General features: G+C 37.8%; 1 protein-coding gene across 1 annotated transcript; it reads right to left on the bottom strand.

The window, feature by feature from the left end:
• Positions 1-680: 680 nt before the first annotated feature.
• mei-41 (ATR serine/threonine kinase meiotic 41) lies at positions 681-25,851 on the bottom strand. The gene is made up of 29 exons (XM_028301488.1): positions 25,246-25,851; positions 24,729-24,854; positions 23,196-24,633; positions 22,539-23,078; positions 19,540-21,022; positions 19,191-19,393; positions 18,474-18,610; positions 17,910-17,999; positions 17,616-17,800; positions 16,981-17,096; positions 16,748-16,851; positions 16,451-16,641; positions 16,007-16,146; positions 15,409-15,567; positions 14,844-15,070; positions 14,325-14,478; positions 13,085-13,195; positions 12,567-12,733; positions 11,513-11,642; positions 10,861-11,024; positions 10,289-10,445; positions 9,553-9,792; positions 8,851-9,088; positions 7,695-7,940; positions 6,952-7,108; positions 4,016-4,080; positions 3,195-3,378; positions 1,970-2,156; positions 681-1,135 (listed from the first exon to the last, which is right to left on the bottom strand). The coding sequence occupies exons 1-29, from the start codon at positions 25,380-25,382 to the stop codon at positions 1,007-1,009; spliced, it is 7,605 nt and encodes a 2,534-aa protein (XP_028157289.1). The 5' UTR covers positions 25,383-25,851; the 3' UTR covers positions 681-1,006.
• Positions 25,852-27,582: the final 1,731 nt, after the last annotated feature.

Below are 27,582 nucleotides of genomic sequence, written 5' to 3'. Positions count from 1 at the left end.
CAATTCCCATCTAGTTTTAGATTTAAAAACGTCTCTTCGAAAGTTCAGAGTGGCCTTAATATCTGTCTCTCAGTCAAAATATAATTAAGAAATATCGTTAAAATACACCGAAATGAACTTTCCTTGTAACACGGCTTAAGGCCCAGATTAAAACTTAGCCTGCTTTGATCCCATCCAATATTCCCTTGGTAATTAGAGGAATACAAATTCGCTTTAATATTTTTAACTAGCTGACCCGGCGAACTTCGTACCGCCTTATATCAATCTTTCTGAAAGATTTTCTTAATATTTTTTTCCGTAAGAACCATCCTTGGACTTCCACAAACATTTAAAAAAAAGAATTATCGAATTCGGTTCAGCCGTTCACATGTGATGCCGTGACAACGCGAAACGGGTTTCATTTTTATATATATAGACTAGGAAGCCGACGCGTTACGAAAACTCTTCGAATTGAATTAAAACAGGTCAACGATTAAACTGTTAAACCCTGTTGAAATATGATAAGCTCAAACTACGATTATTATATTCAGATAATGAAATTGTAGTTTAGTAACATAAATTCAAACTGTAGTTTAATAAAACCAATCGTTATGATATATGACTAATCAATAGTCTGTATTTATTCGAAAACTATCAGGTACAATACCTATAAATATCTATAACATTTGTGTTTCTTAATACTATTTATCACTGAAAATCTAAAAAAATGAAATGAAAAAACGGATGGATAAACTACTGTTAATCAGATCAATATTTTTAGGGTTCCGTAGAGAACCTTAAACCGTAAGGTATAAACCTTACCTTTATAAATGTATTTTTAAAATAATATTAAGTTTTAAATTCATCATCATTCTTCTTCTTTTGATTTTCGAGAACTCAAGTTGTTTCTAGGGAGTTCTTACGATGTCCTCACCTGAATATGGTTCATTTTAAATAAACCACCCTGTATTAATCTTTAAAGGCACGTTAGTTCTTATATCTTTATGCATAAGGTGCAGTATAAAATTTACAAAAATGAACCCCAGCCTATATACATTTGGCACAGGTTGTGAATGCTCGTCGCTTCAACAATTAAATGCTCCACTTGTCCTTCTGGTGACAGCGATAACGACAGCTGTTTATTTTTCGTTCTTACCTGTAACAATTGACACGGTTTTTAAAAGGATTTAAGTACCTCCTTCAGAAATGTAATTGAAGTTTTATCTACTCGCATTGTTGCGATTGCGACCGTTATTAAACTACAATTGTTTTTAAGTTGAAATTAGTTCAATTGCTAATCTTTGCCCAAAACGTAGAAGCTCTTGGCCTGCATCTCAATGGCACATGATGATTAGGTGGAAGGTGGAAGCGAGTTTCACCTGGAATTTATTTTATTTGTGGCTTCATTAAACCACACGATCCTCTAAAGTCCAGTCAGTGTTTTGTTTCGGCAGTTGGAGGTATTATAGCTAACTCCTTTGTAAATCTTATTATAATAATATTGCCTTGTCTTACTTGCTGACGTTCAAAAACATCACTTATTTAATTTCTAGGGATTTTTTAACCTCAGGTATGTAATCAACCGCCCTGTATATTGCACAACCCTATTCACCATCCCATAAATAAAGGTAGCGGGAAGGCGCTGGATGCAGGCCGCTACCAACCGTGCGATGTGGAAGTCATTGGGGGAGGCCTATGTTCAGCAGTGGACGTCCTGTAGCTGAAATGATGATGACTCACCATCCCATAAAAGTAGCAGGAAGGCGCTGGATGCAGGCTGCTACCAACCGTGCGATGTGGAAGTCATTGGGGGAGGCCTATGTTCAGCAGTGAACGTCCTGTGGCTGAAATGATGATGATGACTCACCATCCCATAAAAGTAGCAGGAAGGCGCTGGATGCAGGCCGCTACCAACCGTGCGATGACGTGCGGGAGACCTATGTTCAGCAGTGGACGTCTTGTGGCTGAAATGATGATGATGATGACTCACCATCCCATTCAGCCGCTGCCTTATATGCTGTAGATGCTGCAGCGCTTGCTCGTTGGTCCTTTCCCCGCTCTCGACGGGGCGTCCGCGGCCCCACGACACGAGCGGGTCGTACACGAACGGACCGATGACGGACATCAGCGCGGCGGTCTGCGCGCGAAGGGCCCGCATGACTGCTTCACAGCTTTTTCTAGAAGAAATTGTAGTGTGTAAAGCTTCAAACACCGCGATCATAGGCCAATAACAGGTCGCGCGACCCATGACAGTCCGCGCGGCGGATTATTTATAATATTATGTAAAATGCATGATTTGATAAAACTAGTAATTGACTATGAAATTTTTGCATGTCTTGTAGACGAAACATGTTGAACCTGATTGTTTTTATCTGACATCTGTATTGTACCATGTTCCTGTGCAAATAAATGAATTTGAATTTGAATTTGTCTGTGATTGGCCTATGATCGCGCCGTGATCGCACCGGCGATGGCGATCTGCACGCGTTGGTGTGGTTGAAGCATTACAGACGACAGGACGTCCAGTTTAAACACTGTGGCGTCTTATCTTACTGCAATAGGAGCGATTTTGCAACAAAAATGTACAGCCTGATGATCTGTCGCTGACAATCAATCACAAAAGTGTCAAAAATCATAAACGAGTAATTGGAATAAACTAAAAATCTCGAGTTAGTTTGTACAAAACCGAGAGCATTATTCTTACACCATTTTTGGAAATAGGTATTCAATCTTTTTATTAAACCAAGTCCAAAACTGTTCGAGCTTTTACGTTATTCCAATTTAATTTTGTGTATAAAAGCTCATTGAAATCTAATTTTAAGACTCTAATTACTCGAATTCTAAGATTTAAAGTTAAGACCAATCAAAACGTTCAAACTACTTCATGTTTAAATTGAGTTTTGATTGTATTTCTGGAATACTTGCCTAAGTATGTTAATCAGTTTTTAGAACTCTCAAGTAAAAGGTTGGAGCCGATCCAAAGACAAGTAAAAGCAAATTATTCGGTCTTAACAAAGGAATCGAATTTTAAACTGAGCGAATAAGGCGCTATTCTTACTACTACACGCATAAAATTTGGTGAAAAATAAATATAAAAGCTTGGCGAAAATAAATAAACAGTAATAATACATTGAGAATCGATAGAGAATCTGTAATGGATGGACATCAATGGATGATCTATGCCTATAGTAATAAAGGGTCTCTTTAACACTAACCTATACATTCCTTCATGTTTGAGGGGTCCCATGGCAGCCTCCATATTGTGGGTAAGCCTGAAAGGCACCCGCTCCGGCCAGTCAAAGGACTCGCCTTTATTGAAGAGGCAGTTAAAGTCCACGTGAACTGTGTCTCCATTGGTAGAGTCGAACGATATGTTCTCGCCGTGCCTGTCGCCGAGACCTACAGAAATCGTAGTCGGGATAAAATAAAAAGCTCGTAATTTGCTCCTTTTTCAAAGGCTGAGTTGCACCACCTTAATTCAACCGTCATCATCATCATCATCATCATCATGTCAGCCATAGGTCGTCCACTGCTGAACATAGGCCTCCCCTAATGCTTTCCAAGTTGATCGATTGGTAGCGGCCTGCATCCAGCGCTTCCCTGCTACCTTTACGATGTCGTCGGTCCACCTTGTAGGTGGACGTCTCACGCTGCGTTTTCCGGTACGCGGCCTCCATTCCAGAACCTTGCTGCCCCATCGGCATCGATTTCAACCGTAAATATAACCATTACCGGTGTTTTATTCTGTATGGAGTTTGACATATGTAAAAGTTAAAAGTAAGATGGTGCAACCAGCCTAAGATTAAACTGAGACCAGATGAAACTTGAAAGTATAAAATGTGATTTTATGACTATAACAAATATTTGGTCGCATTCTCATTCTACCAAGATAGTACACAGGATTTAACTCATGATTATTCGACGTTATTTGCAATTGAAATAAAAAGACAAAACTATAGTACTTCTAAGATATCTACAACGCAGTAAGTGCAATCGTTATAGGATATTTGATAAATCTAATATTGCTAGCACTTACCCAAAATGTAGCCAACCATTGACATCACAGCTGTTGTCCTGATGTAAGCAGATCTTGCTTGGTACCTTTAACAAACAATAAACCATTACTATCATCAGCATCATCGTTTTATCCAGTTGCTGCTACGGGACGCAAAAGAGACTTGCCACTTTTTGATCTTGATGAGACGTACCAGCTAGTTCTTCAGATCTAGTGGATCCAAGGAACTGAATTATTTTGTCAACATCAACGTGACCTCCACTCAAGAACTCATTTAACTTGCGACAATTTTAACCATGTCCATTACTTTGGTCCTCTATCAAATGACCTCGTACGATAATTGTACATACAGCACATGAAGCTAAACACTGAGGTCTCTCATGATATATAATAGGAACGAAATTACAACAAAAATATCTAACGCTGTCGTTTGTACCTACATACCTACTATAAAAATATTTTCAGTAATGTCATCACACTAACAATTCCCATCGCGTAAGGAAAACTAATTTGCAACCGTGTGAATCAAAATTTTACGGAAAGCACCATCACATCGCAAATGAAAAACATCAATTTATACGCAAACGTAAAATCCAAGTTATTATCAAACGAACGAGTGCGAAAATAAGTTTGTAACATATTATTATGACCCATAATAGGCATTTAGCCTTCACAGGTTGACTGTTTGTTCGGCAAATTCACAATAACACATACATTTTGAGAAGAATCAATCCTTGCTAACTAGATATAACGCGCTATTACGAAATGTAATGATGGATGCGACATTGATTATTATCATTTCAATGATAGTGCTTAGAATTGATGTGGTTTGGTCACTATCACATTAAAAACCTACAGAAAATTCGCTGAATCATGTTTACTTGTAAAAATGTAACAAACAAAAGCTACTTTCGCATTTATAAGATTAATTTTAAACATACTCGATGATCAGCCTTATGCAAGGCTATGACATCAGATTTGAGTACTTGATGCTTGAGTTAAGATGATAAACATGTCGTTAAGTTATTTGGTCGACATAACTATAATTTTTTTTCTTCTTCACGCTACGTGGCTCGCTGATTGCCATATTTATTTTGTTACATACATTTAGTAGCAGCTCCGATTAGTTTCTGTATGGATAAATATTAGAATCAGTTCCCATGGTCAAGGTTCATTTATTATTTTTATTTATTTTAAATATTGCATCTTCCTCAATGTAGAAAATTGCTTCATAAAATTTCACTTCAGGAATGGTAAAGAGCGTAAGTAAGTGACGATATTTTTTACAGGGTACAGATCAAGTTACTCGGTATCAAAAGGTAACTACACAATTACCGCTTCAGCACTACGATAACTACCAAGAAACCGCGCGATTGCTGTCTGAAACAAGACCTAAGTTGGGTACTAGTCCAGTCATTATAGTAAGTTCACCTCGGAATTCGAGATACCCAGCTGTAAGTCTGTAAATACGTGTATATTGACACCCTAAAAGTTGTCTCAAAACCTACATATGGTAGGGTGTAAGCAACTATTAAATTTCAAGGTCAACGGTCACAAAAATCGTTTTTTTGCGCTTTTTTTAGAAATATCTCATTTCCTGTGGGTTTTTTGCTATTTGTATTTATTATCAATATTGTAGAATACTAAATTCTCTACAAATTTTGTTTAAAAACTTTTTTTATACGGTGAACCGTTTTCGAGATAGAGGGCGGAGAGCGCGCGGTCACTGCATCACTTCAGGTCTACTTAAGCGGTTTAGATTTTTCATACAAAAGGATTTTCCCGCTAATTCCTGTGGGAATTTCGGGAATTCCTTGTTGTAACTAAGCTTTGAGTTTACTAAGGTACCTACATGCCAAATTTCAAGCGTCTAACTTCCGTTAAGCGTTTAGATTTTTCATACAAAAGGATTTTCCCGCTAATTCCTGTTCCCGTGGGAATTCCTAAGTATATTATAACCTGCCCAGGTGTATGAAGAATAATTGTACCAAGTTTCGTTAAAATCCGTCGAGTAGTTTTTGTTTCTATAAGGAACATACAGACGGACAGACAGACAGACAAAAATTTTACTGATTGCATTTTTGGCATCAGTATCGATCACTAATCACCCCCTGATAGTTATTTTGAAAATATATTTCATGTATAGAATTCTGTCCGTCTGTATGTTCCTTATAGAAACAAAAACTACTCGACGGATTTTAACGAAACTTGGTACAATTATTCTTCATACACCTGGGCAGGTTATAGTATACTTAGGAATTCCCACGGGAACAGGAATTAGCGGGAAAATCCTTTTGTATGAAAAATCTAAACGCTTAACGGAAGTTAGACGCTTGAAATTTGGCATGTAGGTACCTTAGTAAACTCAAAGCTTAGTTACAACAAGGAATTCCCGAAATTCCCACAGGAATTAGCGGGAAAATCCTTTTGTATGAAAAATCTAAACCGCTTAAGTAGACCTGAAGTGATGCAGTGACCGCGCGCTCTCCGCCCTCTATCTCGAAAACGGTTCACCGTATAAAAAAAGTTTTTAAACAAAATTTGTAGAGAATTTAGTATTCTACAATATTGATAATAAATAAAAATAGCAAAAAACCCATAGGAAATGAGATATTTCCAAAAAAAGCGCAAAAAACCGATTTTTGTGACCTTTGACCTTAAAATTTAATAGTTGCTTACATCCTACCATATGTAGGTTTTGAGACAACTTTTAGGGTGTCAATATACAAGTATTTACAGACTTACAGCTGGGTATCTCTAATTCCGAGATTCTTACCTAATTTAAGCTTAAATGACTGGACTATACCTATTCTGAATTTATTACTGTTATTTAACCCTTTCAGAGACAGAGCCGTACAGAGCAAAAAAATGCATCGGTTTTGGTCTTTATGCCATCGCAATAAAGTTCAAAATATAGTGGCAACATTCAGCCACCACCAGGTGAAAGGTCTACTCACCATCCATAAGGGTCCGAGAACACCCGTCGGAACCACTCCTGGAAGACAGGCGGATGCCGCGGTAGCAGTTGTTCCTCAAACATCTTCCTCTTCTTTTCGAACGGGTCTTTGTTGGAACACATCATCTGTTTCAACTCCCGGTTGCTGGTGTGAAGACCTGGACAATGGTTGGTAATCAGATTTGTTATGGCGGATTTACACTGCGCGGAAATTAGCCTAGTCAAGTCAAAAAATCAATGGAGTGGGGATGAAATTCATTCATTTTTCATCCCCACTCCACTGATTTTTTGACTTGACTCGGCTAATTTCCGCGCAGTGTAAAAGCGCCTTTATATTGTGATCGGACTATGCGACGCTTCATGGCGCCTATATCATATGGGTCAATGGGACTAAAAGCCTAAAGTGTATGAAGACGTGAATTTTCCGATAGTCAATCAAGTTAATTTAAGCCCACACTATTTGACAACAAATCAGCAGTTCCCAGATTGATGTTATTTACTCTTTTTCAACACTATAAAAAGCTTAATGTTCTTGTGGGGTCTTAATTTTTCTTCGTAGCATGGTTTAAAACCTCGATAATTTAGCTAAAAGCTAACTGCATATAGTTGACGGTTTTTAAGGTTTTCACGAGCATAATAACACGCTTTGCCACAATAAAATAGCAGTCACACTCATACATTTAATAAACATTATCGTACCGTAAAAGGTATAGTCGATAGGTGGTCAACATAATCGTACCGTACCTTTTTGCTTATAAATGTGCATCAGAATCGGCCTCAAGCCGACCAAATTCGGCACCCATTCAATAAGTCCGCATTCCTCATTCAAAGGCAGCACGCTATACGTCCTGATATACAGTCTGCGACGACGGGTCTCAGGCGCATCTTGTAAAAACCGATTCACCACCGCATTGAATTCCATAAGGCGAAAATCTTTGCGCAAATCGTCACGGGGCTTCAGCATTATTATGTAGGATTTCCCGTCGGAACCTTGAAGAGAAGTGTGAACATATTATGCCTAATAAAGGATATTTCAATTGACACTATTTTAGACTCTAATGAATTCTGATTAACGTCTAGACTCCAGCCAGGTAAATTATGAAAACACGAATTTAGTTGTACATTTCAATATAGATTTATTGAATCATTTAAAATGCTAATCGTTCAATTAGACTCTTTGGATACCCTCGTATTCTAAGATCAGCAACAAATAATAATAACTTGTTGAAATCCTGTAAATTTCCGTAATTGACAGGGTTTTAACAAGCAATTGATGATGTTTTAAATTTTATCTGATTTTTCTTCACCATGAATCGAGAGACGAAATGTTGTCTAACTGCCATGTAAATTTAAACAAGCTGTTAAGAAAATAGGTACTTTGAAAAACGATTGAAAACAATCTTGAGTCAGTTTAAAGCAAGCCTTTGGTTAGTTGATTTTTTGTCGGCCGTTTGGTGTAGTGGTTCGAAACGGACTACTATTCCGGAGGTAGCGGGTTCGATTCCCGCACAGTACAAACATTTGTGTGCATGAACATATTTGTTTGTATTGGACTGGGTGTTCTCTATGTATACTAAGTATGTATTTACAAAAAAAAGTATTTAAGTATGTTCATATCCGTTGTCTAGTACCCATAGTACAAGCTTTGCTTAATTTGGGACTAGAAGCGCAGTGTAAAATGTCTAAGGATATTTATTATTATTATATGTTTGTACGCTTTGGAGCTCACGGGTCAAAAGTGGCCCGGTCCTTTATAAGGCTTGCGTGGGGATACAGATCCAACACGTAGAGGTCGTTTTAAGTTATTATTATTTTCAATTTTCTTACTTAATCGAGTTTTCATAATACAAGCCATTATGTCATAACTTTTCTACATCAAGTTTATTGTTTTTATATGTACCTCTCAAAGTAACTTTCCGGGGTTTCTGCAGCGATGGTAGTATCGTGATTTGCTCTTCAACTCCGGCGATATACACAGGCGGTTCCACTGGTATATTGAAGTCCACGCGTTCTTGCCTCGCCGCTTTTGAGGGTAGAACGATCTTGCAGAACTCTTGGAATGGCATCATTATGTGGCTGAACGAGTCGCTTGCAAGGAGACGGGGTAATGTGCGGACTAGGGACGATACTGTTGTGGTCTGTACATAAATTTGGTTACTATTGTGGTTTCAGATTTGACAGATTATAGTATAACGTAAATCGTATATCACAATAACAAAATGTATTTTGATGTTTGTAGGTACGGACGAATTAATAACTAACAAAAAAGTCACACAAAAAATAAGTGCTTCTTTTTATAAAAATAAGATTGATCGATTTAGCACTAATTGTTTGTTGTGTGAAAAGTTGTATTGAGACCTTCAGACAAAGTAATAAGATTTAAAATATGGTGGCAACTACAAAGCCACGTAAAGGGTAACTGTAACACCATATATTGCTCTTGTCACACGCTTGACATTAAAAAATCAATAGTCAAAAAAGTCTTATAGGCACTGTTTTTAAGAGTTATGTCTGCAGACATCAAGCTAAATAGCTAAAGTTCATAGATCTACCTATCGACTATACCTTTTAAACAAACCATAAAGCAAAAGAGATCACTCACCGACTCAGAAGAAACGATAGGCTTATTGCAAAGCTCAATCAGCTTCTCAGCCAGCTGCGTAAAGTCGTTCACCAGTTTCAACATATGTGGCTCTTTAAGACGAGGGTCTGAGAACACGTCGGCACACCGCTTCATGCGTTGAGGGTAGCTCGACTTTATTACACACATCATCATCCATAACGTGTGTTGAGGGTAGGCTAGGATAAGCTTCACGATTATTGCCTTTAGTTGCAGGTATACCTAAAAATATATCGATTTAATAACAATGGCTTTAAAAAAATATTTAATAGACGTGTTTTTGTCATCGGCGAGTGTGAAAGAGACCCACGCACGTTTGTCTCACTTTGACGTCACAGCACAGGTACGACGATATGGAAGTAGTATTTAATCATATTGTAAAATCATTTTTTGACTTCGATAAATTAAAACCGCTCGATATTCAACAGTTGAACATTCAATCGTCTAATCTTTAGAGTAGACGCACACCGTTGATTTTTCGTCGGCCGATAGTTTAGTCAGGCAGTTGATCAGTATGGGCATGTATGGGAGTGCGCACACTACGCCGATTCGATTTGGCCGATTCTTCATACAAATTAAAATCGGCCACAACTATCGGCCAACTAAAAATCAACGGTGTGCGCCTACTCTTAATGCATGTAGTTTTTAAGGTTCCGTAGTCCTGACAAGGAACCCAACCCCACTTGGACAATTTTTTTTCTAATATTACAAAATATACCTCTTTTACAGGGTGACAGATTCTCGACACAATCTGCGAGAAAGCAGACAGGTAGAGGTATAGAGGCAGCCTCTCCGAGTAAATGTTTATGATCTCCGTCATCTGGGCTAAAACCGAGTGAGCGCTGGTATCTGATGACGTCACTTCCATGTCCAGCCTGGGGAAATAGAATTTAAATTAATATTTAAAACCAGAATTTTAAGGAAAAAAGGATCATTGTTGGACGGTCGCAAAACATTATCTATAGAGTCAGTCTTATCGACAAGACAATGGTTTACAAATAATAAATGAGGTTTACGACGTCCAGTCTACATTAATCTATACAGAAATTTCAAATCGCAAGCAATATTTATCTGGCCAGGTTATTTCAAAAAGTAATGGTAGAGTTACGTTATTTTTTTGGAAATAAGACAAGAGCATATTAAACTCACTGTAGCTTCTATTTTGGTTGTAACAAGTGTTATTTTGCAATGGAAATGTTATAATCTGATGTGCTGTCGACTGTCCATAACAAGTAGGATAGCTACAGTGATTGCAAAAATAAAATCGAAAGACAACCAAAAAATACTTACCAAATAGAAAGCATTCTGGGCATACTTTGGTACAGATACTTGTGTCCGTACTGCAAGGCTTTGCCGTAGCTATTCAAGGCGTGTAACCGCCGTGTCCACATTAGGGTGTGGTTGTTGCTCGTATCAGAACTGCTCACCTTTTCGTAATACGAACCTAGGCATACCTAAAACAAAAAAGAACTTATTGTAATATTATTAAGGCTCATGTTTGAATAAGGCCAGGTTTCTACTAAAGCGGAGAGGAGAAGTGAGCAACCAATCAGATTTCGATATTTTCACAACACTTCTCCGCTTAGCTTACGCTAATCTGATTGGTTATTCAAACACATATTATCTCCGCTTCGGGCCTAAATTGATCCTTAACTTTAGAGGTTAAACTCTTTATAACATCATTCGATTTAACGACAAACTTCTTATATTGTCGACATTTCTGGACTTTTCTATTCGCTCTACCGGCCACTCTCTATCTATAACATCGAGAAATGTTCAGTCCTTTAAGTGTCGTTATAAAGAGTGTACACTGTCCCCCTTATTAATAAAACTACACCCTAGTTGAACTCTTAGTATGGAAATGTCATTTTAATCTAGTGTTCATCCCAGGTGTAACTTTTTATTAATAAGGTGGTGTATGTATTTTTATAGTTATTCTTACCAAACTCTTCTCCCATTGCTTGAACACCTCAACAGATTCCTTGTAGTAACCAATGTTGACATCAACATCAACGTTCGTAGTTTCGTCATTGTATTTCGCTATGAGTAATTTGGCTTTCGCGCATATTTTCCTGAAAACACTTCTTGTTAATACTCTGTCTTGCAATTCGTTACGCAAGTAAATAGTGTTTAATGGCACATTTGCATGTTGACTCACGTTTTGAGTTCATCAATAGTATAATAGTGTTATTAATTAACGAAGTAAATGCTAAGTTTTACGTGGAAACTAATTTCTGAGTCAGTTTCAAAACAAGCTCTATGGTTATCCTGATACAGTTTTTTACCGACCGAAACATCAAAATCAAGCAAATATAGGTAATATTTAAATGTTACCTATCAGCGTATCGCGTTAAAACCTGTTTAAATTAATTCAATTATGCAACGCAAAAGTTTAAAATCTTTATTCTATTTCGACGCGATGGTATCGGGAAGTCTATGGTGCAGAATACCTATAGGCTATAAAATATAATAAGATGACACTTGACATAATAAGACATGACCAAGCATACAAATCTGAAGAACATTTATTTGAAGTCTCGCTGACGTTTGACTTCCCTAAGACACCCTCCTGTACAGCTCTCATATCTCAAGTACTGACTGAGAGTTAGATCTAAATTAGGGATGTTATGGATATCTAGTTTCGGTTATGGATACGGTTAGGGATGTAGGAATAATACTATACCGGTTTCGGTTACGGATATCTGTTCTTTAGAATGCAATTTGCAATAGTTGTCCACCACGGTTCATTCATAGCCGCACATTTTACATTGAGTAAAAAGTAATAAAAAATAAAAATTTATACTAGATGGCATTATAAAAGTAAATCAGACTGTTATGTCTTTACATATAATGCTAAACAAAAAAACTATTTGAACTGCCTACATCCGAAACTATCCGAAACTTTTGAATCGGTTACGGTTTCGGATATTTTTTATTTCGGATATCCGAAAGTTGCGGTTACCCTGATCTAAATAATATAGTTAATATGTACTTACTTTTGTTCCTTCGTCAGTTGTTCCAGGTTGGGATACGCGTCTTCGAGGCCTCGCCGCAGTGTCGTGAACGCGTGGTCTTGCTGCCCTCGCGCCCAGTACATTTTGGCTTTCTCTATGAACAACTCCTCAGGTCGATACTCTTCCGCGTTCAGAACGTACATGTAGGACTGTGCAAAGAATATTGAGAGTGTAAATAATGTAGACTGATAAGCACACACATTTTGTACTTTATTGCCCGATTAGGGAACCGGCCCATGCTTATTAGGGAAATAAGGTACCCGTGTAAGCCTTTTCATGTAATAATTTTCAAAAGATGGTGGCAATCGTAACGTCAAAAATTTGGATGTAAAAATCGGTAATTTATGGCCAATTTACTGCTGTTCATTGTCATTTGTCTTACGTTATTCGCATGACAGATGACAGTTCGGGAGTAAACGTCAGATTAGCGTGACGCGTAGTAGGTTACGCGCGCTTTTAGGCTTAAAAGAGTGATTTGTTTGTAATTTTCAAGGAGTTACCTGTTGCAGAATGCCTGCTTTCCTAGCGTGCTTCGCGCTTTGCAACCAAAGGTCGCCAATGCATGCCTTCAGAGTATTCGCAGCGTTGGGGTGAGTAGGCGTCAGTAGTTCCTAAAAGTAAACAATGATAGTTTATTATTATTCCTATAATCATAGTAGTATAGTCCGGTCCCTGAGAACGTAGAATTTTGTCCAATGACCCCAAGTTACCTTTCCTTATCGCTCGCGCGTAATTATATTGCTGGTGCGCTCGCACAGTCACTGCTACTGCCCGTCGCGACAGCAATATAATTACGCGCGAGCGATAACTTGGGGTCATTGGACAAAATCCTACGTGCTCCGCGACCAGACTTTAGTAAGGTTGTTGTAATTGTAAGCCATGTGCCGTAAGTAATAACATCCCAACCCATTATTCCCGTGGATGTCGTTAAAGGGACAAATATTCGAAAATCAATACAGAATCGTCAGCTTGGAGATTGTCCGCCAAATTCTAATGATGAAGATCTAACTGATGATGATGAAGGGAACGCCACTCCTCCAGTATTTGTCGAGTGTCACTGGAGCTTGTTTATCACCATGATGATGATTATGAAGGGACTCACCTTAGTTTGCTGCAGCAGTATCCTCCGCAGCCTCAGAAGTGGCTCGACAGTTCGCACGTCAGACTGCACTACAGTCAGGCGCCGGCGCCACTCGTCCAGCATTTGTTCCAGTATCACTGGGGCTTCCTTATCACCATGATGATGATGATGATGATGATGAAGGGACTCACCTGTTTGCTGCAGCAGTATCCTCCGCAGCCTCAGAAGCGGCTCGACAGTTCGCACGTCAGACTGCACTACAGTCAGGCGCCGGCGCCACTCGTCCAGCATTTGTTCGAGTATCACTGGAGCTTGCTTATCACCATGATGATGATGATGAAGGGAGCTCACCTTAGTTTGCTGCAGCAGTATCCTCCGCAGCCTCAGAATCTGCTCAGACTGCACTACAGTGCCACTCGTCCAGCATTTGTTCGAGTATCACTGGAGCTTGCTTATCACCATGATGATGATTATGATGATGAAGGGACTCACCTTAGTTTGCTGCAGCAGTATCCTTCGCAGCCTCAGAAGCGGCTCGACAGTTCGCACGTCAGACTGCACTACAGTCAGGCGCCGGCGCCACTCGTCCAGCATTTGTTCCAGTATCACTGGTCCTTGCTTATCACCATGATGATGATGATGATGATGAAGGGACTCACCTTAGTTTGCTGCAGCAGTATCCTTCGCAGCCTCAGAAGCGGCTCGACAGTTCGCACGTCAGACTGCACTACAGTCAGGCGCCGGCGCCACTCGTCCAGCATTTGTTCCAGTATCACCGAAGCTTGCTTATCGCCGTCGTTCAATTGTTTTAGCCTGTAAAGAGGCATTATCTATTAGCACAGAATAAGTACTAATATTTACTTCGCTATTACATAAAAACTAACATCTAACATTTTAGACTAAGAGCTAGTGAACGCCAGACCTACGTCATTTTATAAAAGCTGAAAGTTTGTCAGCGTATGCTTCCAATATAGGTTATAATGTTGGTGCATTATGAAGTTTGGGTTATCGTGGCTTTGGCAGCTACCCTCAAAAGATTGTCTGGCAAGGAGTTGGAACTGTCAAACAACTTCTAATCATTGGTAACAGGGTGGCATTCGCAAAATAATACAAATCAGTAAAAACAATCATATTTAATGCTTCAAAAACGTACCAGAAACTCACACTATAACACATACCTTCCAAAAACTTCCTCAGTATGCCTCGCTTCAGTGATAATATGCAGGCCCAGTATACTCTGGTAGCCGCTTCGCAACGCGCTTTCCCCTTTGCTCTCTCCATCCATCTGGGTGAGAAGACGAGTGGTGGCGATCTGACATGCCTTCTCGAAGGAATCGTGGTCTTGAGCGCGGTAAGCCAGGAGTATGCGACCCATTTGGAGGCCCCAGTTTTCGCGGTTTGCTGGCTAAAATAATAAAAATCATGGTTAGGTGTAATAGATGGGACTACGATCAATTTAATCTGAAACCTCTATTGATTATTTTAATATCTGAAAAATTATCATTGACTTGGAAAAGAAATCTTGCTCCTATAGAATCACATGTTGCCATGGTTACCAAAGTCATGTGAACCTAGCTTGCTTTTCAACACAATATGATATAGAACATTGAATTCCATATAACCATAGAGAGCCACGATTCCACAAAGAATTGTAACCTCATGTTCAAAATTAAAAGCAAAACAAAGAAGCAACCTGCTTTTTCACTTGTTAGAGTAATTTATTTATTAATTTTCATAACTTACAATAGGTTTCTTGACTAACTCATCCAACTGGTCGAATCTTCCAAGGCGCCACAAAGGTTCTGCTGCCATTTCCAAATTGCTGTTTTTAGTCTCGTGCTCGCTTAGTAACCGGTACGCCGTGAACGGCTGGTCTAAGCCTAAGTAGCAGTCTATCATGCCCTGGAAATCGCATTAGCATAGTTCCGATAAAAAGTCAAAACACTATACAGAGTTCTCTCTCTCTTTCTCTCAACTGTTGTAGGCAAGTAAAATGTCATTAGATAAAAGTCAGTCGTGTGTATAGACTATAGACCCAATATACCCTACCCGTGACATTGACAGCGGAGCGCCACCGTCAATACCGGATCGCTAGTTCCGATTTTTGCCATGTTGGAAACTATATATTTGAACGATGGGGGCGCCCCCCTTTCAATGAATTTGGTGGGACAGTTCAGTTTAGGTCATCTATTAACTTGTATGGATGACAGATTGGGTACTGGCTTGTGACGTCATTACAGTTTTAGTCCATCCATTCAATCCATATCTAATATAATGACTTGAATAAAAATCATTATCTTGTACGACACATTTTGTCGACAAAGTCATTCGTAATACATACCTGTAAACTATGCTTGTCCAATGGGCCTTCTTGCGCTAGCCTCTCGTAACACAACGCCGCGTCTTGCAGCCTGCCTGTTACCACTTGCGTGAGTATCAACTCTTTCAACGAAGGCTCGGATCTTTTTATCGATAAAATACCTGTGAAAACGAATAATATTAGTCATCTTTCGTCTCTGCCGACTGTAACAAGATTTTATTCTGAAGATTCAGATCACTAACTTTAAACTTTTAATCCTAAGGGATTAAAAAAGGTTACACTCGAGTTGAACACTATTTTGAACATAGTTTGTTGAACCATGTGTCTAAATTATAGACTGCTGTGAAGTCTCACTCATTTTTAAATGTCAAAATTTTTTAACCTTATTGTAATAAGAAAAAATAATAAGGTAACCATCAAATAATGCATTTTCCGACTGACAGAAAATTAACAAACTTTTCTCACCTGCAACGGAATCGGGTTCGTCCAACAAGGCGTATATTTCAGCCAGCAGTGGCAACTGCTCTTGCATTTTGTCTTTGTTTTCGTCCATATACAATTCCAGATACTGCAAAGCTCGTTCCAACTCACCACACGCAAAATTACCGCGAGCGATTGTGAGTTTATCGAATTTCTCCACAAATGATGATATAGCCCTGAAAAAAGACAAAATATTGTTAGTTTTTACTATTTATTTATTTATTTTGTATCCATAATAAGGTTGAAACTTATTACATACTTTATTAAGACTTTAATACTTACTTGTAATTCTCGTTTTCCATTGGCCGTGGTTTTGTATGACACCATTCCAAAATCCATCTATTCAGAAAGTCTAATAAGGTGTATATTGTCTTGCAGCATTTGCTCTGAAAAAATACAACAGCATTAATATTCGTCAACAAGCATTGCTCTTTTTCTTATGAATATAGTGCGAAGAGGATAGCATAATTGGGCGAAAACTATGATATTTCTTTTTCGTTAAAATTGATTATTACCTGGTTTCCTTCCTCCGCTTGGCCCGAAATAGCGTTAGGCGTCATTCCTACGTATCGCAGTATCTTATTCTTGGCTGGATTATTTGCTATCAAATTATTTTCAATGCTTTCTAGCCCTGTATGTAATAATACATTAAAATTTATTACATCCCAATATTCAACACCGATATTGGGCGTTACGTAAGCTGTAAAAGACGATTCTATCATACATAGAAGTAGAAGTTTAATTGTTTTTGCTATTTCTTTGGCTCTCGTGGTTTGCTTTTAACCACAACGGAATTTTTGCTTATTGTGTTTTAGTTTATTTGTATTTTTTGACACTGTTTCTCGTAGTTTAGTTGCCACTTGGCTTGTGTATTAAACGGTTTATTTTCGACGCTCCTAGTTTTATCAGTTTCCATTCCTCATAATTATAGTCTCCATACAGTCCACTATTACTCTTGATAGCAGTATCAAACGAATGTTACATACTAACACATAGACGTTAGAATACATTTGTACGCTGACACGCAGGCCTTCTCATTAATAGAGTTGGGTAACTCAGCAGCAGGTAAGAAATTCCTCGATTTTATGCGATATGGAATTTTTGTATTATTCCTTTGCTACATAAACATAAAAAACTAAAAGATACATGCCCACAACAGCCAGCATCTCTTCAAGTATGTACTGCGCGTTGTTTTTCGACATGATTGCATGTAACAGCACGTAAGGGAGAAAGAGGAATAGCGTTCTGACGTCACGACGCATGCTCGGATGAACTGTGCGCAGGAGTTCACGAATGCTCTCCGATTCCACGAGAGGTATTAGTTGGCCAGCCCAGCTGTAAACAATTATACAAGATATTAATTATCTCGAATTAATTTCAAGAGCATGATAATTGTTATCGAAAGCACTATAATAAAAATTCTAATTAAAATGTATGTACTTACTTGTGAGCCCATTCTAAAAATGTGTTTGCATGCTGCGATCCGAATAACGGATGAGTCTTTTTGGGTTGAGATGGATATGCCAAAGTATATCTGAAACATAAAAACAATAAATTCATAACTATTCGGCCCTTTGGTGTAGTGGTTCAGAACGGACTACTATGCCGAGAGGTCCCGGGTTCGATTCCCGGCCGGGCAGAAATTGAAATGATGAATTTTAATTAAAACTGTGACGGGTCTGGGTATTTTCTATGTATAATTATGTATGTATTTACAAAAAAAAAGTATTTAAGTATGTTTATATCCGTTGTCTAGTACCCATAGTACAAGCTATGCTTAGTTTGGGACTAGAAGGCGCAGTGTAAAATGTCCAAGGATATTTATTTATTATTTATTTATTCTGAAACGTCAAGTGGCAAAAATCAAAAACTAACAACCCAGTATTGATAGTGGCGCCCTCCTGACAATGTCATAGCAGGGACGGTTCAGTCACGGGTTCAGTGTAGGACATCTATACGTAGAAATACAAAATTAACTTAATAAAATCTCTTGATAAAGTGTTTATACCTTGAACTGAGTAAAGGATGCATAATCTGATGCATGTGTTCAGGAAAGCTATCCCAGACATCCTTCTTGCTACCGGTTGGAGATATTTCGTATATCTTCAGTATTTCTTGTATTGTTAGCGCGTAACAATCCATGTTCTAGAAAAAATATAAGCATAATATAGGCATTTGAACGGTACTATCAGTTTATTTCTCATTACGTGATTATTAGTACTAAGAGGCGTGAAAATAGTAACAATAATATAGTAACAATAAAATCGTATTATGAACAACAAGATCATCAGTAGCGGCGTAAGGGGGCGGCGGTGGGGGCGGTCCGCCCCCTTAGGACTTATGACGGGGGGGACAGGGGGGTGATCGCCCCGGGTGCCACATGCTACGCCGCCACTGAAGATCATGACATTTGGTACTTAGTAAATTGGAATTGCTTTTACATAGGTACGGAATTGCAGGCATAAATAACGGTCTGTCTTAGGTCCCGTTTCCACCAAAGATGAGCGGAGCAGAGACGCAACGTGTTGAATAACGTAATAAAACTCATGAAATTCATCATTTTTCTCCGCCGTCGCTGTCAAATTCTATAGAAAAATTTGACGGTCCGCTCCGCTTGGGTGGAAACCGGGCCACAAAAAGACTTCATCGCGCGCTATTAAGGTCATATTGACTACTTTGAATACAACTTAGCTATATTTTTGGATTGCTGCAAAACGAAACTTACCATCGTATCCTTTTCATACTGGAAAGCTCTAGCCAATTCAACCAGTGCGGTGGCAGCGAAACAATTGTCCACTATAGAGAACGCGAAAGGCGATCGGTCCGGTTGTACGTACTGACGAGGAAGGTGGCCCGCTTCTATGGCGCCCAACTGGCCGAGACACCTGCCACTGGCTAGGCTTACTTCGGCGTCGGAGTCTTTGCAACCTGGTTGAGAAATGACATTTAAAGTGATGGTTTTAACAAGCAAGTTAACAGCGAAGACTGCCTTTATTGGTTGTAGAGTTGCACCTTTACTGGGGTTGGATAAAGGTTATGTAATAAAAGGGAAAAATAACATCAAATAAACTCACCTACAAGTAGAGAATCAATAAGCTCCACTATAATAGGATCAATATTCTTCCCGCCAAAAATAGCTTTGTGAATCTCAGTTCTGTTAGTTTTGAGCAGCTTGTCCAAGTGATTAAAGGCATAGACTTTGACTGTCGCTATATCTTGATTCAAATGGTGCAAATACCACTTAATTTTCTCAAGAAATGTATCTGGCTGCGTTCTTCTCACGTGTTTTTTGATCACCATTTTTACTCTTTCAGATATTTTAGTGTCTTCCAAAAAGAACAGATCTGATATGTGCGAGCTCAGCAAATTTTCGTTGCTCAAAACTAGGTATTGAAATATTTTGTTGATTTCTTGAGGAGCATATTCAAACTGCTGTAAAAGGGATACAGCAAGATTGGCCAGTAGCGGTCCTAAAGACACGCTGTCGATGTTATGTATAAACGCTGCCCACGCTTCCGCTAATATATTTGGGAACTCTTTAGCCAATGGCATCGCCGACCTCAAAGTAGCTAACACTTTGAACCTAAGAGGAGTCAAGTACTTCACCCCCATCAGTTGCATTATGTCAGGAAAACTCTTCAGCGCTTTTCGCTTTACTGACAAGGCTACTTTGGCGTTCACCAATTTATGGTCGAAATATGCAAGCACACCGAGAAACTTCGGGTTCAAGAAGTCTGCAATTTGTGATGTACTCATACTCATGCTCGGCGACACAACGCTGCCCGACAAAGAGACATCGGGGTCGTGGCAAGCTAAATATCTGCAAGCGTTCAATACTTTCTCAGGGCTGCAGCAATACTGCAGTAAGAATTCAGTCAAAATCACTCTATAATGCTTTTTGATTAAGGTCAAAATCGAGGTTTTCGTTAATCTCTCTAACAAATCGTAGCACTTTTGTGACACATCAATTTTCTCATTCAAATATACATGGACATAAATGTGAGGAAATCTTTCAGCCAGAAAATCTGAAACTGAGAATTGCACCAAAGATGCTATTTCCTCAATCATTGATGGGATTTCCTTTATAGTGACAGAATAAGGTATGAGGTACGGGAGAAAATGATGAACATCCTTGGATATAAAATCTCTGTAGCCCGAGAAGCCAAACGCTCTTACAACTTTTAGAAGGGCCATCGCAAAATCTTTTCCATTGTTCAAACTGCACTCCACAAAGAGGCGACAGTAGTCTTTCTTGTATCTGTGGTAAATCTGGTTTGGGGTGTAGCCGTGCGCTTCGCACACATCGCTCAGATAACACACAGCTGTAGGACTAACAATACTTTCAGGTTGCATAATAAAATATACCAATAACTTGGTTACTAGTAAAATCACTTTTTCATTCTTTCTTAATCCTAAATCTCTTATCAGAAGCAAAACATCAGATTGCTTGATAAAATCATTACTATCTAGACTTGACCAGGTCGCATTGAACAACAATGTGATGGACGTAGTAAATGCAGTTTCCATATGAGATTCCCGATCTTCGTCTTTGTTCACCTGGAAAATCATAAAGTTTAAGTATAGTTTANTAATCGCCTTAAGAATAAAGTAGATAAGATAATAATAGCCAAAATATGAAGGTAAGTACGTGTACGTAGGAAATGAATAAGTGCCGCCTACCTATATTCTTTTGCTTGATACACAAGGCTGTACATACACTGATTATGTACTATTTGTACATGAGTGTTATTAATTAGGCTATTTATCTTGGCGTTGGTAATTTGTACTTGCAAAAATTGCGATAAGTGATAAACATCTACCTATTAGCGATATTAAAAGCAATGTGGCGAAATACAGGGTGTTTGGCGGAAGGTTAGACAAGCTTCGTGGGTGTATAGGTAAGGTCATTTTAAAAATACAAATTCGCCCATTTGGTCCTAAGTGAGCTACTTCTTTTTTAATCGATATTTTTGTTTTTATTAATTTTTTTCCGAAATTTGACCTAAAAACTGCTTTAATTTTTTTTCTCGCGTGTTTTCAACCGATTTTTATATTTGGTATTAATATCAAATATGTCTTTAGTCAAGTAAAATAATTTCACATCCAGATAATGATTGGATAACTAGTTACGAGCCGCCAAAGTTGAACAAAAGTACAAACCACGATTAACAATTCAACTTAGATTTCGATTAAAAAAAAAATGGCGATAATAATGGATTACCAATGATTATAAAAACATCTCTAACTTTTCTTCTTTCCAATGATATATCACATGTAATAATTAGATATTGAAATTCGTCCAAAATTCAAATTTTATGGAAGAAAATGAAGTAATTATACAAAAATTATCCATACTAAGTTTCTTCAAACATCAATAAATTTTCTGCTATACTTCTTTCATAACATTTTTTGAGTGTTTTATTTCAAAATCAAATTAAAAATTATAATAACCACGTTATGAAAAAAATAATTTAAAAAAAAATTGTGCGCCGACGTAGTCGTCATCGAGAGCTATCTACGTATGGTATGTAGATGATCACTTCAATACTGCAGCTTTATAAGTAGTTGTACAAAATCTCGCTAACGACGTTCAGAAGTCGTCCCATTGAAAAACAGTTCTAAATCCGTATTCACAAGGGTCATTTTGATAGAACGATTACTCGATAGGATCGTAACTCAGCGATATGTTGTCATTGAAGTTTTGTTACGACGTCCCGTTGAAAAACAGTTCTAAATCCGTATTCACAAGGGTAATTTTGATAGAACGATTACTCGATAGGATCGCAACACAGCGATATGTTGTCATTGAAGTTTTGTTACGTCGTCCCATTGAAAAACAGTTCTAAATCCGTATTCACAAGGGTCATTTTGATAGAACGATTACTCGATAGGATCGCAACTCAGTGTTTTGATGTCGTTGAAGTTTTGTTACGTGAATAAGGCTACAGGTGCGATACTGCACCAAAAATGCGTAGTTTAATGTGCTGTTGATAAGTACAATCGCCCGCAAAAACGAATGTGCGATTTTGCTTAATAAAATAAAAATGGGTCAATATAAGAATTACATACATACCAATTCACTTTTATCAATATATGGCTGCAACACTTTTAATATATGTTCCGCATTGTCCACATTTACAATTTCTTGTGGGATTCCATAAGCGAACACATAATAGTGCTTAAAAAGTCTCTCAGCCAGTTCCCAATATTGTGTCTTCTTTATATCGACATATGCCTTCCAATTTAGGAATTTCGCAAATAAGTTCTTAAGGCCTGAAGTGGTAGCATTGTTCCCTGAAGGTTGTGGATTGCTGTCAGTTGATAAAACCTTACTGCATGACTTTTCTTCAGATTCCTTATGGCAATTGGAACATATAATAGAAATATCAAGAGCATCATTGCTAAATATTGGATGTCCCACTAAATCATCTTTCCTGGAAATATGAACACTATAGGTTCCCAATGACATGCAAGCAATAGCTGGCAAGACTTTTGTTATTTCCATTTGCACTTCAGGATCTTTATTGAGAAACATAGGCATCAGAATTTCTCCAATTATTCGACTTGCAGAAAATATTTTTCTCAATAAAATTAAAGGAGTCAATTGTGTCATCTAGAACAAAAAATAACTTTTAAATACCAAACTATGTAATTACTTAAAACATTGCTGTATGCTGTCGCCTGTACTTAAAAAGTTGTGGTGTATAGCATACTAATTTATTAAAAGTACCTGAATATAAATATCACTCGTTTTATTTCTTATTAATGAAGTGACAAGAAACGACATCACTTTTTCCCATTTATCACCAGTTGTCACTTTCAATATAATATCAGTAGTCAACAGATATTTGAGAATCAGTAGCTTTTTGCTGTCATCACAATTGAAGTCACTGGCTGAAAACTTGGGGGAGTTCTGAAGACATAATATTTGCAATATCAAAGCAGTATCATCAAAAGTGATATTGGGACAAAGTATTACTGTACCCAAAGTTATATCCATCATCAACTGTGGTATATCACTACTATTATCTAGTTTGTTATGATGAATCTGCATTAACTTTATCAATGTTTTCCATATTAATATCAAATCACGTTTCTCTAATAAATCCTTCTTTGGAGGCATATTTTCTTTTTCATCATTCTTTTCACTCTGAATGTAAACATTCTGCAATATACTTAATGCTCTCAAACATCGTTGTAAATGGTGTGTAATAACAAATGCATCAATATTGTGATCTTCTATAGATTTAATTTCCAGAATAACTCCAAAAACTTCATTATAAAACCAGTTTTCCTTTAAATCTGCAACATTTCTTTCGTAAAATGATGCAATGCTTTTGGCATACCAATCAGCAACCATTTCAATTTCCCTAGCATCCATGGTTTGCATACGAAGCATGTCTTGAGGAAATTCGATGTTTTTACTAAACGATAAGCACAGCAACACATTTGCTTTACTGAAGATTTTTGAATTCTTCAAACTGTGAATTAGAGTACAAATATGACTGGTGATTTCACAGTATTGGTTTTCACAGACCAAGGGTAATCTTAAGAGATCCCCAATTAACAGGTTGAACAAGTTTAAATTCATAGCATCTAGTTCACCTTTGTCATACAGTATGTTGACTGTAATTACCATAGCACCCACTGAATGCATTAAATCTTCAATGATGTCTGGGAAAATATTATGGAAATCTTCCATTGCAACTTTATTGTAGTTATTTAATAGAGATGTAAAGAACTTTAATGATGCCAATTTTAAATCAATGCTGTAATGATCAAACATGTACAGTATTTTTTCAAATAATGCTTGATATTCCTTTTTAATGTTGGGTCTGTTTATTCGAATAGCCTGGTGAGGAATACTTTCAGCAAGAAATTGCAACGTTAAATCAATCAATCTTTTATCAGTTTCAATGTTATCGACACTGACAAATATTGGTTCTAGATTGAGTTGACCATTGGGAATGTTAATGTGTTCCGGTATAAAGTTTTCCAAAATCATACTTTTCGTTTCACTGTTGTGGTTACTTTCATCTTTATAGTATTCTATTAGTTTCACCAATATATTGGAGTATTGTGAATGAAGTGTATTGTAGAAAGATGCATCATTCACACTTAAAATACTCAAGATTTTCAACTGAGCATCTTTACTTGTCAAATGTATTCTGTAAATGCAAGATGAATGGTGTTTATTTACTTTCATTTAAATGTAACAGTTTAATAAACCAATACCTTGTTTTTGAGGGGCTTAAATACTTACTGCTCTAGTTCTTTTACTGACCAAACATAAAATAGTCTACCTAATAGCCAAGTGTTAAAGGAACTGTAGTATGCATCAGGATACTTTGTGGAACCAGGCCTGGGTACCAAAACCTCTGAGGAGTCCCTGAAACCAGATAAACATTTAAAAATTGTTAAGGTTATGATTTTAATTTAAGTAATCAAATCATCATTAAGTTTCGAATTTCGTTAATAAATGTTTGAAATCAAGAAATAATAAAAGATGTATTTCTATAGTCCGGTCGCCGAGCACGTAGAATTTCGTCCAATGAACCCAAGCTACCCATCCTTATTGCTCGCGTGTAATTATATTGCTATAGTAAGGAGATAGATAGTGAGAAAATTTCGACGGGTTTATCCAGTGTCTAAGTAGCTCAAAAGGAAGAGCAGTCGCCTGGCAAGCGAACGGTCGTGGGTTCGATTCCCGCCTTAGGCAGATCGATTTTTTCAAGTTGTTTATAATTTTCAAAGTAGTGAGAGGTACTGAAATTACTTACCCAGAGAGTTTCAAAATAGATGTTAATAATCTTTCAAGCCCATCTCCGGCTTGTTTTAAATTATTGAATAAAACCACAGTCGGCGCGTAAAACATGTGCCATACAGTGAAAGGTCCATCGCTGTTATCTTCGTCCATAACGAATTCGTATTCATGCCACAACTATAAAACTGAAACGAACTCGTCTTCAACTCGGGCTACAAGATCGTGAACAGTGATAATAATTCAACAATATAAAACAGAGAAAAGATTAAAATTTAAAAACCTGAAAACCTAAATAAAAAACAAAGGTACGTAATGTGACAGATGACAGTATTGACAGTGTCAGTGACAGACGTGACATATGACAGTTCACTATTTTTTTAAAGCGTTTTACGGCACGGGTCTAAGTCCTTCTCACAGAGCAAAGTAATACATTGGTCCTTCTAGCCGACGGGCCATGGATGAGCCTGGGCCTATCGATAGTCTGACAATGGGGTTAATGCATGCAGAAAGGGTTTTGCAATGGCCAATCATTCTACGAGAATAACCGCCCAAATAACCGTTCCCGTGAGTTTTGAAATAAAACCGCAATCAGGGCTTTCGTTTTAGCGCTCACCAGTTAGCGCCACTGTAGAGTAAGGTCCTGTCATTTGCTAGTAGCGAAGACAGTGGCACCAACTGGTGAGCGCTAAAGTGGTAGGAGGACTATCGCATTTGCACTCATCAAGATGGCGCCACTGTAGAGTAAGGTCCTGTCAATCGCCAGGGGTGCCAACTGTTAAGTATAAAGGCACTGGGTCTCTATCAGAAGGAACTCTAGGGGTGGAATCTCCATAGGCGTGGATTAACGGGCAAGGAGATAATATCTTGGATGGTCGACAATCACTTTTCCTACAATTTAACGTTCCACCAAACTCAACACGCTCTCCTAGATAACCTCGCAGCCGCCTGCTCACACTTGACATGACACAACTCAATGACAGTTATCTTTTTCTGCGCATCAGTCGGGTGTTACGTTTAGGAATCACAAACCTTCCGCTCTACAGATTTATACAGATAACATAATATTAAGATTGGTACTATTAATCATCAATAATCATTTGCAGCATCTAAGTATCAATCATGGTATACCTACATAAATATTAATAATTCGTCCTAATAAATAAGTAGGTAATTAGTAATTATTATTCTGCTTTTTAGTGTAGGTTTTTTGGAGTCGGTTTTATTTTTTTTTATAAAATTTAACTTATTTCAAGGAGACATCAAGTATCAAATGATATTCAGTTGATAAATAATACAGATAAAAACTTCGTAATATAAGTCAAAGAAAAATCAACAAAAAACAAAACATGTAATTCTCTGCGCTGAAAATATTCCTAATCTGTAGCGTACACGGACCTTTAAATCTATTATGTGGCCTCAGCACTAGTCCATCAAAGGAAATAATCCCGAAAAAGGTTCTGTAGCTGACAATGGAGTCCCACCCCAAGACTTCCAGTGAGTGCATCGCCTCTGGTAATACGAGGCAGTAGTAATTGCCTCCGACACTCTGCCGACTGCGGGATTCAAGTAGCGCATAAAGAGTGACTGCAACTTGAACTTGCATTTCATATTCTTGTCTATGAGAGCCTAAGTTTAGTTGATAGCTCTTACCGTCTAGAGTGGCAATTGCTTATTGTTGCAAGTAAGTCACAAAAGTCTCAATTTATGGGTATTACAAGTTGCAAATGAAATATAACGATGGTTCAAGTTGTATTATTTTTTGAGGCCTTAGGCCCGGTTTCCACCAAAGGGGAGCGGAGCAGAAATATAAAATATATTTATAAAAATATCGGGCCGTCAAATTTTTGCGGTGGCGGCGCGGAGCGGAGAAGAGAAGTGGAAATAATGAAATATGATTGGTTATTCAAAACACTTCTCCGCTCTACTACGCCTTGGTGGAAATTACAAAACGTTCAATTTATCTAAATCCAAAAATAATATTACTATGATGACAGAAGTTATGTAATTCCCTGGAACAAAATTTATTTTCACATAAGCATTGTAGGAGTTTGCAGTCTAGTGAAATAAGAATAAATTGACCATACAATAGGAAATTGCACAAAGTGAATTAACAGAAAGTGCATAAAAGCAGTTGCAAAAAACATTACTTGCACAAACACGGTTGACACTAACGACTCATCAGAGGAACGCGCAAGCAATTATTAACCTAAATGACATGCAAATAGACTGTAACAAGATGTCGTAAAGTTTATATCGGTTTTCTAAGTTTCCTTATTATGATTTCTCAAATCCCTGCTAATATTATAAATACCAAAGTAACATTGTCTGTCTGTGTGTTACGCTTTCACTCTTA

The sequence above is a fragment of the Ostrinia furnacalis genome, unplaced genomic scaffold (assembly GCF_004193835.3).
Source record: "Ostrinia furnacalis isolate ACB-3 unplaced genomic scaffold, ASM419383v2 OfSCF0932, whole genome shotgun sequence".
Taxonomy (NCBI): Eukaryota; Metazoa; Arthropoda; class Insecta; order Lepidoptera; family Crambidae; genus Ostrinia; species Ostrinia furnacalis.
This window is presented reverse-complemented; position numbering and strand designations above follow the sequence as displayed.